General features: G+C 33.4%; 1 protein-coding gene across 5 annotated transcripts in view; it reads right to left on the bottom strand.

Moving 5' to 3' along the window:
- Positions 1-14,368, bottom strand: part of SEPTIN7 (septin 7) — a 117,975-nt gene that overhangs the window by 19,943 nt on the left and 83,664 nt on the right. For all 5 annotated transcript variants that reach the window (XM_038557330.1, XM_038557329.1, XM_038557328.1 and 2 more), the window contains 6 exons: positions 13,507-13,607; positions 12,258-12,392; positions 7,365-7,482; positions 4,504-4,596; positions 3,206-3,302; positions 1,486-1,537 (listed from right to left, as the gene is read on the bottom strand). In XM_038557330.1, the coding sequence (XP_038413258.1) occupies positions 1,486-1,537; positions 3,206-3,302; positions 4,504-4,596; positions 7,365-7,482; positions 12,258-12,392; positions 13,507-13,607 (596 nt within the window). The remainder of the gene's footprint in view (positions 1-1,485; positions 1,538-3,205; positions 3,303-4,503; positions 4,597-7,364; positions 7,483-12,257; positions 12,393-13,506; positions 13,608-14,368) is intronic.

Here is a 14,368-nt window from a genome sequence, read left to right as displayed (position 1 = left end):
TAGAATATTACTGTGTCAAGAATTGGGCAAACTACGTAGGATATTTAAAATTAAGGAAAAGAATAAAATCAGAGAATGCACTGACAATATTTATGAAACATTCCCTACATATACACTGTCATACACAATTATATTTATTATTAGCTCTTTTGAAGTCACATCTTAAAAATGGAAGAGAAAGAGAACAGTTCATAATAGAAAACGAAATGTTATATATTCTTTTTTTTTTTTTGATAGTCACATAGAGAGAGAGAGAGAGAGAGAAAGAGAGGCAGAGACACAGGCAGAGGGAGAGGGAGAAGCAGGCTCCATGCACCGGGAGCCCGACGTGGGATTCGATCCCGGGTCTCCAGGATCGCGCCCTGGGCCAAAGGCAGGCGCCCAAACCGCGCACCACCCAGGGATCCCAGAAATGTTATATATTCTAAAGGAGACAGATGACCTCCCTCTCATATGTATTTGTTCTTCTCTGTGAGGCCTGGCAACCCTAACTGCTGAAATCAACCCTATCACTTACTTTCTACCAAAATTCCCTGGTTAAAAGCTCCTTTATTAAATAGCAATCTCTTTGATTTCAAATTTTACTCTGATATTTAGTGTTCTTCTTGAGGTAGCAGCTTGACTCACTTATATTTCCCCCTTACTCATAAGAATAACCTTATTGTTCAAGTTATTGATTGTTCAATAACTTATAACCTTATTATTCAATAACTTCCAATTATCATCAATATGTATGTTAATACTTCCACATAGATAAAGATATTCCTGTGTATTGGGAAACTGGAAGTTGAAGAGAATATGTGGTAAGGGCCTGGAGAAGCAAGCAAGATGGGGATGGAGCAAAGTGGGGAAGGGGTGTGAGGTGGATAGAGAAAGGAGTTTATCTAAACATGAAAACACTGAGGTTCATTTCCTTGCCCTTTGTTTCTTGCCCACTATTGTCTCTGGTTTCCTCTTTGATGTTTCTATTCCAATTCAAGTACTGGTCCTCTAATTAGGATTAGCACAATGTCCTACACTCTCATAGGCTTACCTTCTCTTTCATCAGCTGCACAAGGAACAATTTAGGAGTAACGTTTTCTTGCATAGGAGGAAGATCATGTTCCAGTACCAAAAACACCCTAGTCACCAGCTTGGTAAAGCTGTGCACCTTTTAACATTCAAAGTCTAGCTTTTGACTCAAAACCTACCCTTCCCTTCCAGTTTTTCCAAGTTTTTGACAAGAAAGAGCAAAAGCCTCTTCATTTCCTCTTTTAGTATTAACAATAAAGAGATTCATTCTCCCATACATCTCTAGCAACACAGCTTATTTTGTATTTTTGCTAACAACTTTAAAACCTTGGCAAAATAATCCAAGTTGTCTCCAAGCAGTACTTGAGTGCTAGAATGAAAATACCAATTTAAATTAGATATATTTATAGAAGGCAAAAAATAAAAATATTTTGAGAAAGAAAAAAACTTATTTTCATCATTGCTCAAACTTACCTTATCAACATATTTCTTAGAATTGTAAAATCACAATGTTCACCATTTTCAACTATTAAAAAAAACACAAACATACATTATTTCTACTAAGCCAAGTCTTTTCAAAGAAAATTTCACAGAATATTGGAGGGTAACAATGAGAGAATATGCAAAATTTCATTAACTTTTCATTAGATCAACTTTTCATTGCAGTTTAAACACTGTAACACAGTAGTTAATTTAAGGGCATGCCAGACAAGTGTACTGTAATATTATTTGCTGTAGTTTAATCTTCAATGATAAAATATATAAACCCAGTAAGTGAGCTCTACAAAAACAAACAATTCTGAAATTTTGAAAGAGGAGATCATGTATTCATTTGCAAGATCATCTATTTATTTCATAATAAAATGTATCTTAAAAGTTTAGTGTTGGGCAGCCCCGGTGGTACAGCGGTTTGGCACCGCCTGCAGCCTGGGGTGCGATCCTGGAGACCTGGGATAGAGCCCCACATCGGGTTCACTGCGTGGAGCCTGCTTCTCCCTCTGCCTGTGTCTCTGCCTCTCTCTCTGTGTCTATGAATAAATAAATAAAATCTTAAAAAAAAAAAAAAGTTTAGTGTTAAAAAAATAAAATAAATTTTTTTAAAAAGTTTAGTGTTGGTGTGCAGGGGAAGCACTTTAGAAAAACCACCTAAAGGTAGCCAAAATAAAAACAGGAGCCAAAAACTTTAAAGTTCTTTATTTTTAAAAAAAATGTACCGCTAGTAAGAACATTCTGGTGAGGGTGGACTAAAACTACAGAAACAGCAATTTCATCAGCACAGATTTCCAAGGAAGGTGTAAGTTCTAAAGCCTCAGCTCAGCAACTGAAGGTTACCGGGATAACCGAGAGCTAGGAACAAGTACAGTCTCTCAATAATAGGGAAAACTGTTGATAAGGACAATAACTTGGAACAATATCCTAAAAATTACAGAATTTTTCAAACTAATACCAACAAGTAGATAAAACACAATCATGACTCAATCTTGATTCCAAGTTGCCATAACAGAAGATTAAACAATAGGTCAAACCAATATCATAAATACAAATTTGGGGAAACAAGTCTATTGCCAAGAAGACTTCTGAGGTTTAATGCTATAAACTAAATTTTACTGGTATTTAAAACTCCTTACAAAATTAGTAGAATATCTCTTAATACTTAAAATTTGTTTGTTTGTTTACTCAAAAGATGCAATGCCAAAAAAAGATGACTTCTATGCCAATTTAAGGATATTATGAATGTTTTCATTTGGCTTAAAACGGAAGTTGTTCTCATTTTTGAGGGTCCTCAACCCATCTGAGACTCAGATAAAAATGAGAGTCCTTTTCTCTGAAATTATTTTCAATTTCAGAAGATTTATCACATCCCTTGGAAGAAACCTTTGGGCCCCAGGTAAAAAACTCTTGCACTAAGTGTGTTTTCAAAGAAAACAGGAGTAGATTTAATGATAGAACGGAGATGGGAGAGTGGGGTATTGACAAGTGACGTGGAAAGTATTACAATTAGGATTTAACACATACTTTCCAGATTTGGTAGAACACAAGGTCTGAAAAATCAGAATGAACTTATGAGCAAATGAACCTAAATGAAATTGAATTCAGAACTATCTGAAAATGTAGAATATATCAATGCGAAATACAAAATTTTTATCACATTTGTGAGATCTTATAGAAAGGCATTCAATGAGGAAAACCTTACCTTCAGCAACACCCCAAGGATACTGCCTTCCTCTGACCCTTTTGCCATTAACTTCAATGATCGTATTACTACCTACCACAGCAAGAGGTAAACGGTCCTACAAAACAAAGTATTCTTGTTCAAATATATTTCTGTAGTCCTCACAAATTCAAGAATAATTCAACACATTATTCAACACATTAAGAAAAAAAAAAACTACCATGACAGTTTCTTTATTTACTTTTATAGGCCATTCGACTACTATTTATTATTAACATTGTCATTACATGGTATTCTCACCAATGTAAATAATAAATAAAATTATAGTTTCTCTGAAAACTTAACAAAATTAAGGTATTTATACACCACTCATCAAATTATCTGTTAAAAAATCATCCCCAAAAGAAGCTGTCCCATATTGAAAAAATTAGAAAGGGTAAAAAATACACAAAGCGGTTAGAGGAAAAAAATGAGGCTTGTGACTAGCCTGCCTATCTGATCATAAACCAATCCTAATAGCCCTGGAGGCAGGGAATATTATACATGCTAAACTCTATCTGTGGCTCCAGATCTGGGGGACTGGATTTGTATTTATCCAACTAACTCAGAGTACAATCTTTCAAAATTCTTGTAGCTTCCAGAAATATTTAAGAATATATAAAATCTTATATATTAAATATATCTTATATTATTAAAAATCTTGTATATTAAATCTTATATATTAAATGGTCATATACATAAAATATATATATGACCATTTTATAAAACTGCAGAAATTCTTCATTGGTCAGGTACATGCATTTCATTATTCCAAGATAATTATTTGCTTAGATAAGGCCATTAATGAATACATCATCTTTAGGTTCAGGGTACTTAGGAAATGACCATAAATTAAAAATATAGAAAATTACGCTGGCATAGGTTTTGGTTGTTTTTTGTAGAAAGACAAAAGAAAATATATTTTTGTCTGGCTCTTAAACACAGACTATGCATAGCAGTACTTAGGAACAAATCCTCTCCCTTCTCATTACCTATTTTTTAAGGAGGAAAAAAAATGACATAAAATCAGTTAAACGAAAATTGAAGACAAAGATTATACACAACTGAGATTATGCTATTCATCTATTCCACACAATGTCTTGTTACATATTAACAGCCAATCAACATAGTTAGCAAAGTTGAATTCAACGCTGAATCCATATCTCCCTATTTTGTAAGCCAACTACTTAAGGACACTGATATTTTTTACCTTTTCAGTGGATAGTTGAGTGGTTTTAAGGCCCTAGAACATTTTAGTATATGTATGGGAATAAATTTACCTTTATCTTTTTAACAAGCTTATTTTCTTCTTCATCATCTGTCTCTGGAAATTCATATATTTTAATTTTATGTTCTTGGATTTCTTTCATTATCTAAAATGAAAGAGGATGTTAGCAATAGAGCACCATATATAATTAGTACATTTATTTGTTATATTCTTAAATTCCTGATTCCTCAGCTCCAATTCCTTCACTATTTTTGAGTAATGCAAAACTGTAATCTAAAAGCAAAGTACTACACTGATTTTTTTTTAAGTATAAAGTTGATATATAAATACCATTCCCAAAAATCCAATTACTTCAGAAGTAATAAACTTACATGGTTATTATACCAAAAGAGATGTAAAATTGAATGCAACATTACAGAAAGGGCTTTCTCTAGTTGATTTCTACTATAATGGTTTTACATCATTTATTTACAATGACTGAGGTTCTTTCTCTACCTATAACTCTCACCAACTGTTTTATTCAGCTGAATCAACATAACTTCAACTCACCTAAATTTTAATAAAATTTGACTAAGTACAGCACACTGGTTCCAGGAGAAAAATTTGTACTTTGATTAGAAAATGTCCTTGCATATACATTTGTGTATAATGTTCAACTACCTACCCTATTCAAACTCACAAGAAACCAATGGCCAATACAGCTAGACTAAGTCCTTGCCTATACTGGCACTTTAACACAACCATCACTGTAGGGGTTCAGCAGCATAAAGGGGTCGCTAAGCAAAATGTGCTACATTGTTACTATAGTAGGTAGGGCTAACACTTCCACAGAGAAAAACAGGACCACACATTTTTTACAATTGGGATATGTATCTATATAGAGAAAAACATGAGAATAAATGATGAAGTGTCAAATACATGACTAGAAGGAAAAAAAAGGAACACTAGTGGCTGCTCTAAGAGCAGTGGTTCAAAAGCCCCACCATAACCTATAAAACCAATTGGTAAGGATACAGACCAAAGTCACTTTCTCTCTTCTTTTTTTAATTTTTTTTCACAGAGTGAGCTAACAAGTAAATAGGGGTGGGGGTGGGGGAGTACCTTAAGGATGCTCCAAGCCCAGGGAGAGCCCAATGCAGAACTCCATCTCATAACCCTGTGATCATGGCCTGAGCCGAAATCAAGAGTTGGGTGCTCAACCAACTGAGCCAACCCATGTGCCCCCAGCAACTCATTCTAAAAGTTCTCCAGATGATTTTGATAGGCATCCCACATAATTAAGAACAACTTTTTAAGCATATAAAAAAATATTGTACAATCACTACAATATGACCAATTTGAAAGTAGAAATACTAATTACTCATCTTTTTGATCTCTAAGTTCTTAGTACAATTCCATATCAAGGTACACACAAACCAAGACAGAAGGGGAGTTATGTTGGTATAGGTTTTGGCTATTTTTTATAAAAAGATAAAGAAAACACATTTTTGTCTGGGTCTTAAAGATTATACATAGCAGTACTTAGAACAAACGCTCTCCCATCTCATTACCTGAAGTAATTGATTCGGAGAACAATTGGTATTTGAACTTAGAAAAAAGCACATTACAAAATAAAAATGAGAGTGAATAAACATATTCTCCTAGTAGAAATAATACAGTAAAAAATGTGCTAAAATATTTCCAAAATATACAGATTTAGCACAATTTGAAAGCAAATCTCAACAGATTTTGGGTTTGTTTTTTTGTTTTTTGTTTTTTGTTTTAGATTTATTTATTTAAGAGAGAGTGCACACACACAACTGAGCAGAGGGCAAGGGTGAGGGAATCTTCAAGCAGACTCCTTGCCAAGCACAGAGCCCGATGTGAGGCTCAATCCCAGGACCATAAGATCATGACCTGAGCCAAAATCAAGAATTGGCCACTTAACCAACTAAACCTCCCCCAGCCCTCACCCCCCATATTTCTGTTTTTGTAGTAGGTTTCAAGGTATTCTAAAATTCATGATGAAAAGAATGAAAAAACAAAGTATCTTGTTACAAAGGGGACTACAAAGACAGTAAGAGATAATGACTAACTCTAAGATTTATTTTTAAGTATTATACAAAGAATCTACAGTACAGAGCACCTGGGTGGCTCAGTTGCTCATTGGTCTCTTAATGTCAGGATCATGAATTCAAGCCCCGCATTGGGCTCCATGCTGGGTATGGAGTCTACTTAAATAGCTGCTGTTTAAAAAATATAACATTGGCTTAAAATTAAAAATAGGCTATTGGTATAGAAGTATAGTTCCAGAAATTCATGCTACATACATTTCATAAAATATTATACATAACAAACCAAACACAATAAGGAAAAAGTAAACCCGTTTTAAAAAAGTATTCAGTCTTTCTGGAAAATGAAAAAGTTAAGGAAATAATTAAGCGTCACTTAATTCCAAAAAAAGAAGTTTTAAAAATAAAATGACAATGTTGGCAAGGCATTGAAAAAATATACCCATTACCAAAAAATCTGTTTTATTGGAAAAGTACCATGACAAAGTGGGGGAAAAAAAACTATAAAATAATCCTACACTTTTAAAAAGTAATCCTCTTCCTGGGAATTCAGTCTAAAAAAACAATTCTAAACATTGTGGAGAGGAGTAGTGGTGGACGCTGTTAACAGAAACTTCTAAAAGAGTCTTATTTTAAACTGACAAAGGATAAGGGTACTATGATAATGGTAATGGATAAGAGCTCTGAGAAAACTAAAGCAGATGATTTTCAAGGGTTTTTTTTTCCAAGAGTTATTTTTAATACAGTATAAATGACCACACAGTAAAGTAGCAAGAGAAATACATTGTAACACAGTAAACTGAAAAAACTGCAAAATACACAAGTGGTATAAGAAACCTGAGTTCAAGCTCCTTTTGCTCACCTGTTTTTTAAACTGTTGGCACTCCTCTGGAGTGAGTGTGTCTGCTTTGGCAATAAGTGGAATGATATTCACTTTTTCATGCAAACGCTTCATAAACTCAATATCCAATGGTTTAAGTCTGAAATACACAACATTTAATATGACTGAATTGATCAATTTGGGAGAATATATCACTTATATCCCCAGTGCTAAATTAAAGATACTGGAACTACTTTACTTACTTATTAGGAATACTCTCTGAAGATTTATTGGGCCAGCAACAGTTAGGTAGAACAGGACCTCAATAAGCAGTGGAGTGGCTAAGAAGGCTTTGACTCTTGCCCTTGAACACCCTGGTCATAGGGTTTTGGCCCTAAAGAAGAATTAGAAAAACCAGAAAAGCTCCTAATAGGCTTTCCTAGAATAGCCTCTATACCTACTACTCAAAATTTGGAAATCTGTTTTTAAATAAAATGATAGTCCTCTTTGAACCCCACATTCCATTCTTGCTGCCAACTTTATGTCTCAGATAAAAGGCTCAAAAGAGAATCTTCCTCACCATCCCTTTTACCCATTACAATCTGACTGCTGCTGCTGCCTTCATTCTGCTGTTACACTTTTAAGAAGGTCATCAAATACTGCCGTGCTGCTAATACAATATATAAAAATAGTGTGTTGTTTATCATTACTTTTTAAATTTACCCATTAAGCAGCATTTGACATTACTCTCATAAGCTGTTCCCTTAGGGTACTTCTTAAGATCTCTGTAAGCTAGTCCCTTAAAAGTTACATTCCTGAGTCCTCTACTAGGCCCTCTTCTCTCTTTACATTCGGTATGTTTATCTTCAACCATAGTGACTTCTATCATCCTCTAAAGGTTCAAATCGTCGCATCCAGCCCAGATCTCATTCTTACATTCCAGACTGTGTTCACCCGGTGGAAATACTACTTGGATATTCCATTTTAGCTTCTCAAAAATCAAAAGCTCATCTGAACCCCCAAGTCTTCCCTTCTCTTCTGTGGTATTTTTGAGGATGGTACTACAATCCATTCAATTACTTAAGGCTGAAATCCAAGGTTCCTCTTTCCTCTAATTCTCACTCCCCAAGATTTCCCAAGATCTGCTGAACAAATAAATATATTACTTTGGTTCAGGCCACTAGGACCTTTGGTATGGACAATTACTAGAATTCGTTTACCTCCAAACTATGCACACAATAGTCAGAAACGTCTCTCTAAAATTCAAGTTTGAATGAGTCATTTCTCTAACTGAAAACCTTACTGATTCTTGGCTAGTATGGCCGATAAGGCCTGTGAAGACATAGCCTTTCTGGCTGTCGTCTATAGCATCCCTTAGCTTCTTCTGCCATCTCGATTGTAATGGATCAGTCTTTTTGAACTTCTCATGATGCCTTGAAAGCACCATACTTTTTTTTTTTAAAGATTTCTTCTATTTATTTATTAATGAGAGACACAGATAGAGAGGGAGAGGAAGAGACACAGGCAGAGGGAGAAGCAGGCTCCATGCAGGAAGCCTGATGTGGGACTCGATCCCAGGACCCTAGGATCATGCCCTGGGCCAAAGGCAGGCACCGAACTGCTAAAAATTAATATTCCACAAAAGTAAATGAAGATGATGGGAATATTTTACATAGAAATAACATTCTCAATTGATATTCCTTAACTTACAAATCATGAGAAAAATGGAATAAAGATCTAGTCTCATTATGAATTTTACTAGTATTATAAAATAAAGAGAAAGCCCTTGTTAGAGCTCTCTTAGAGTACTATAGTTAAACATATATATATACACACACACGTGTGTGTGTATGTAAGTGGTTGGGAGGTCAAGGGCCCAGAGACTAAAGGGGTAATACTTTCGACTAACAAATAATAAATAATACTATACCTCTTAGTTATAGTGACACTGACTGACAGAAAATCAGGGATATGGAGTAGGAAGGCAGGTGTGGAAAAGACATCTACATCCTATTCTAATTCTCCTTATCCTGAATCCATTGAAATGTAATATTGACATTCAGAAAATAGGGAACACTACAGAAAAGAGATTGTTGCTAGAATAACACTATTATCTGTAAATAGCATCCTTACTTCACAAGTGCTAACTGAAAAAACATACTCAACTTTGAAAAAAATTTAAGTTTTGCTTTTTTCATCAGTCATTACATACAACACTAAATATAACAGCCATGGCCCAATCTCAGATTTGTACATTTTTATGGTTCACTTTCCAGATTATCCTCATGACAAATTTATCACGAATACCATGTCATTAAACCAGTAACAGAATTCAGTTGATCTACAATTTTAATACATTTTAAAAGCATTTAATATATTAAAATAAAAACCCAAGTTAGACAAAGTTTTACACTTAAAAGTAAAACAGCACTTGCTGAATATTTATTATCTCAACTTTTCAAGGGAAAGACACTAAAAACAACCATGACAAGGAAATTGGTAAAGTCAACTTCTTAAATATAACACAAGGCCAAAGAACATTTAAATCAGTTTAAAATTAAACTTTAGAAAAAACAGGTAAAACCTTTGTAAAAGCCCTGATAAAACCCTTCTGCCCTTTTAAATTAGAATATAAATTTCAGAAGCTTACAAAATGTCAACAGCAGAAAACATTTAGTTCACATGTAGATTACATTCTGGTTGAAATTTTTCCTTTGTCCATTTAGTTTTATTTCAGGTCATCTTTTTCAAGAAATTTAGTTTTTAAATGTTGTTTTTAAACAATGGAAAATTCTTTATAGAATTTCTAGAAGATAAACCCACATTAGAGGGAAAAGACTATTTAACCTCAAAGCCTACAGCAAAATAAAATGACTATAGGGCAAATGACAAATATTTATAATATATACACATACATGTATTTCTAAAAGGAAAAACCTATATATAACTCACTGAATGACAGTGATATTTTTAAATGTCAATCAATATTTAAAAGGGTAAAAATACCATTTTAAAATTTAAGTTCCAAGTGAGTTTTTAATTTTAATAGCTATTACCAATCACTGAACAGAAAATGAAGCAACAATTCTTGAAGTCACAAATCAGTCCTTTGTTTAGCGATGACATGAGCTGGGGGTGAGGTAAGGGACATTGAAAATACAATGTTGGGCCAATTTATAATTACTCCAAAACAGAACCCCTCAAAAAAAGGGAATCTAGGGACTACACAGAAAAGATAAAAAGGCCCTGATTCATCTATTTGCCTAGAATTTCAGTTTGCAGGAAAGGAAATCAGGAACTCTATAAAAAATTCAGTGTTTTATTCTTTCACTTAATCCACAGTAACACATCAATGGGCAAAACTTTGTTCCATGCCTAAAAGTAGTTAAGATTCTCTGAGAAACTATTCAAAAGCACATTTTTATACCTAGAAAATAAAAATTTTGAACTCCTATTCCTCGTGACAAATAAGAAATGCCCCCAAAGCAACTACACATCATTTGAATAATTTTTTAATGTTTTTTAATCTTATTTCCCATGCAATTTTAAGAAATATACTTTCCCCCAGGGATAGAAAGAATGTGATTTCATGAGAATTACTAAATCTTGGAGAGAGTCCAAAAGATCTAAAATAATAAAACTCGACATAAACTGACAAATTTCTATTGACTAAAGTGCAGATTAAGATTTTATTCTGTTGGCTTTCAGGAAAAAGCCTTAATAAGTTAACTCAGAATGATTTAAAACAAAACAAAACAAAACAAAACAAAGAAACAACAACACATAAATTCAGGAAGAAGCCAGCAGGTATTCATAATAGGCTATATAGTGTGTTGTGTATTTGAGATTACTTTTTTTGAGCCTTTTAAGTAGAGGAGTCAATTTTGCACATTAAAAATATATAAACTTTTAAGAACACTATAGAAGACTACTACAAATAAAAGAAACATCTTCCCCACTATAATCTGACAGTGCAAAAATGGTAAACTAAAATGAAGACTTTTTGCTCAACCACAGTAACGATAACGATAGGCATTAGCCTATCTAAGAAAATGGTAGAAAAAGAAACAGAAAATAAAAGAGAAAGGTACTGTTATGAAGGAACTGGTTTAGACTACTGTAATCTGGGTGTGAGATGGTGTAATGGTATTTAAGTCTGATGCTATATAATATTCCAATTCCTTTGAGTAGATAGTGGCTCTAATCATCAAGTGGCTTAGCTATGTGGAGTCATCTACCCAAAGAAAGACTGAAGAAGAGAAAATACATTTGCAGGTGACAGTGACACATACCTACTCAAATGACAGAGGAAGTACAAACAATAAAAAAAAAAAAAAAAGGGAATAAGCCATACAAAATCAGATGAATGTCTAGATACTTACATCTGAACTCCTAATAAGTAAAGATTAGTATGGATGATATGAAACTTAAATGACTGTGGTAACTAAGGTAAAAAAAGAGCCAAAGAAATAGTAAAGAAAGATATTGCACATAGGTACTTAAGAACTTAGGTACTTAACTTTTTTGGTAACCTTTTCCATTAGATCCATAGTAAAAACATCTTTAGAGTTTCTTAGAATATGTCTAAGCTAATTGTTACAGCTGTTTCTCCTTATTTGGTAGTTCAATTTGTGGCAGAGAGGTCAAAAGGAAGCTAAAACTAGACACACTTGAGACATTAAACCATGATTGGAAACACTGTTCCTTACAATGAAGCAGGTAAAAAGCCTTATGTGTGAACTAAAGTAAAATTACAGTTAGCTTACCTCGGACCTAAACAGTGTTTGTTATAAGCCATTTTATATAGAATTTGGAATTTTATAACTGGTGTAGTTAAATGTACTCCACAAAGATATATATGGATTACTAAAATATGCACTCAAAGTTCAGTAATAATAAGCAACAGCAGGTTATCAGAAGTATCAAGGTACTGACCCATGTCCTGAAGGAGCAATGAAGTATAAACAACACTGCACCCTGTTATCAGGCATCTGACGTCTGTTCACTCGAGATTCTGCATTTAGGTAGTCCTCAAATTTACTATCAATGTAGTCAATAACAGGCTGCCAGCTATAGAAAGCAGATAAATAAAATAATTAAGTTGCAATTCTACATATGAATGTACAACTGATGACTATTAAAGTGGAGTAATTAGTATTTTTAAATAGGTAAAACTAATCAAACCAGTGGAAGAGAACTCAAATTATTCTATATATAATGATTTAAGCATTAGTTACACTGAATAAATCTCAATTATTTCTAAATTTTCCAAATGAAAGAAAATCCTATAGAGTCAAAGTACAACCAAATTATCATATTATTTGCATTGATAAGTATAGTTTTATATTTCAAATAAAACGATTAAATACAAAAAACCTCACAATGAACTTACTTAGCTCTTTTAAAAGCTGACACAGAAATGTACTTCAAAAATAATGTGAAAAGAAAATTTAAATATTTTTTATAAGACACTAAGATAAACTTAAATATTTTTTATAAGATACTAAGGTATTATTTCCAAATAGGATGTCATGGCTGTTTTCTTAAATTTTATGACTTACAAAAAAACTGAATATTCAAAATTAGGCTTAAATCAGGATGTGGTAGAAGATAATATACACAATAAGTGGAGAAAATTATAGTAGAAAATGAAAAGTTTTAACTTCCTTATGAGAATTCTTATATCTGTGTTGTTTTAGAATTTGTCTTAAAAAAAAAAAAAGAATTTGTCTTCAAAATAATTCTGTAATAGTAGTAATATCTCCATTTTATGGAAAAGGAACTCAGTTCAGAAAAGTTCAACAACATTGTCAAATAAGTGGCAAAACTGGTATAAAAACTCAAATCAGGGATCCCTGGGTGGTGCAGAGGTTTGGCGCCTGCCTTTGGCCCAGGGCACGATCCTGGGGACCCGGGATCAAATCCCATGTCGGGCTCCCAGTGCATGGAGCCTGCTTCTCCCTCTGCCTATGTCTCTGCCTCTCTCTCTCACTGTGTGCCTATCATAAATAAAAAAATTTTTTAAATTAATAAAATAAAATAAAATAAAATAAAATCTCAAATCATATCACTTAAAAGTTCAGTGACTTTTGCTAAAATGAAAAGTTTAAAAATCTTAAGCAGAAAAAGTCTAACGACCAATACCCCAAATGCAATGTAAAGCAGTGATGACAACCCTTCTTACCAATTACTATTATCCACTGCATCTCCAAATCCCGGGGTATCAACTATTGTGAGCAGCAACTGAACACCACCTTCTTTGATTAAAACCTTGGATTGTTCCACCTATAAGAGTCATTGGTACAGATATTAATACCATACATTACATCTGTGGTTTCCTACAAGGTAAGAGACAGGGAGATGAGCATTGAATCCAACTGGGAAAGTTTTTGCAAACAAAATACCCACCCCTACATTTTCTTTAGAATCAATTATTGTGGATATCAGCAGTCCTGGTCACTTGAAAGAAAGGCACATATATAAATAGTGAGTTTATGGCTTATAGTTGACATAAAGAAGGAAAACAGGAACTAATAAAATAATAACAGTGACTAAAGCCATATAATACCCATATGATCTAAATGCGTATCTAATAATACAAATAAACAATGTGCTTGAATGATTTGGTAATTCATAGAAATCAAATTCAATTAACCAGATGAGTATATCTAATGTACCATTTACAGTAAATGTCTTCCTGGACTATCTCCAACGAGTATGGTCCAAATCAATTACTCAAGTTAACTTATTATCATTCCCAAACCTTTTTCAGCATGGCCATAATTATTTACACTTGTATTTGTATATGACTAAGATCCAATTCTCTTCTCAAATATTATGCTGCACATTTAGAACAAAGCAATCAGCAAAGGTACTGGCACTGAAAAAAAAAAGAAAAAACGAAACAAAAAAAAATCCTAGAACTCTGATTAAAATCTCTCTACAATTTGTAAAAATATTCTTTTTGAGAAAGGGTATTTGGACATAAACAATGCCAACAGGTCCTCCTACAATCTAAGATTTTTTGTAACCCCAAGTTCTGTATC

The sequence above is a fragment of the Canis lupus genome, chromosome 14, assembly GCF_011100685.1.
Source record: "Canis lupus familiaris isolate Mischka breed German Shepherd chromosome 14, alternate assembly UU_Cfam_GSD_1.0, whole genome shotgun sequence".
NCBI lineage: Eukaryota > Metazoa > Chordata > Mammalia > Carnivora > Canidae > Canis > Canis lupus.
The sequence above is the reverse complement of the archived record's forward strand: the minus strand, read 5'-3'. Positions and strand labels throughout refer to the sequence as shown.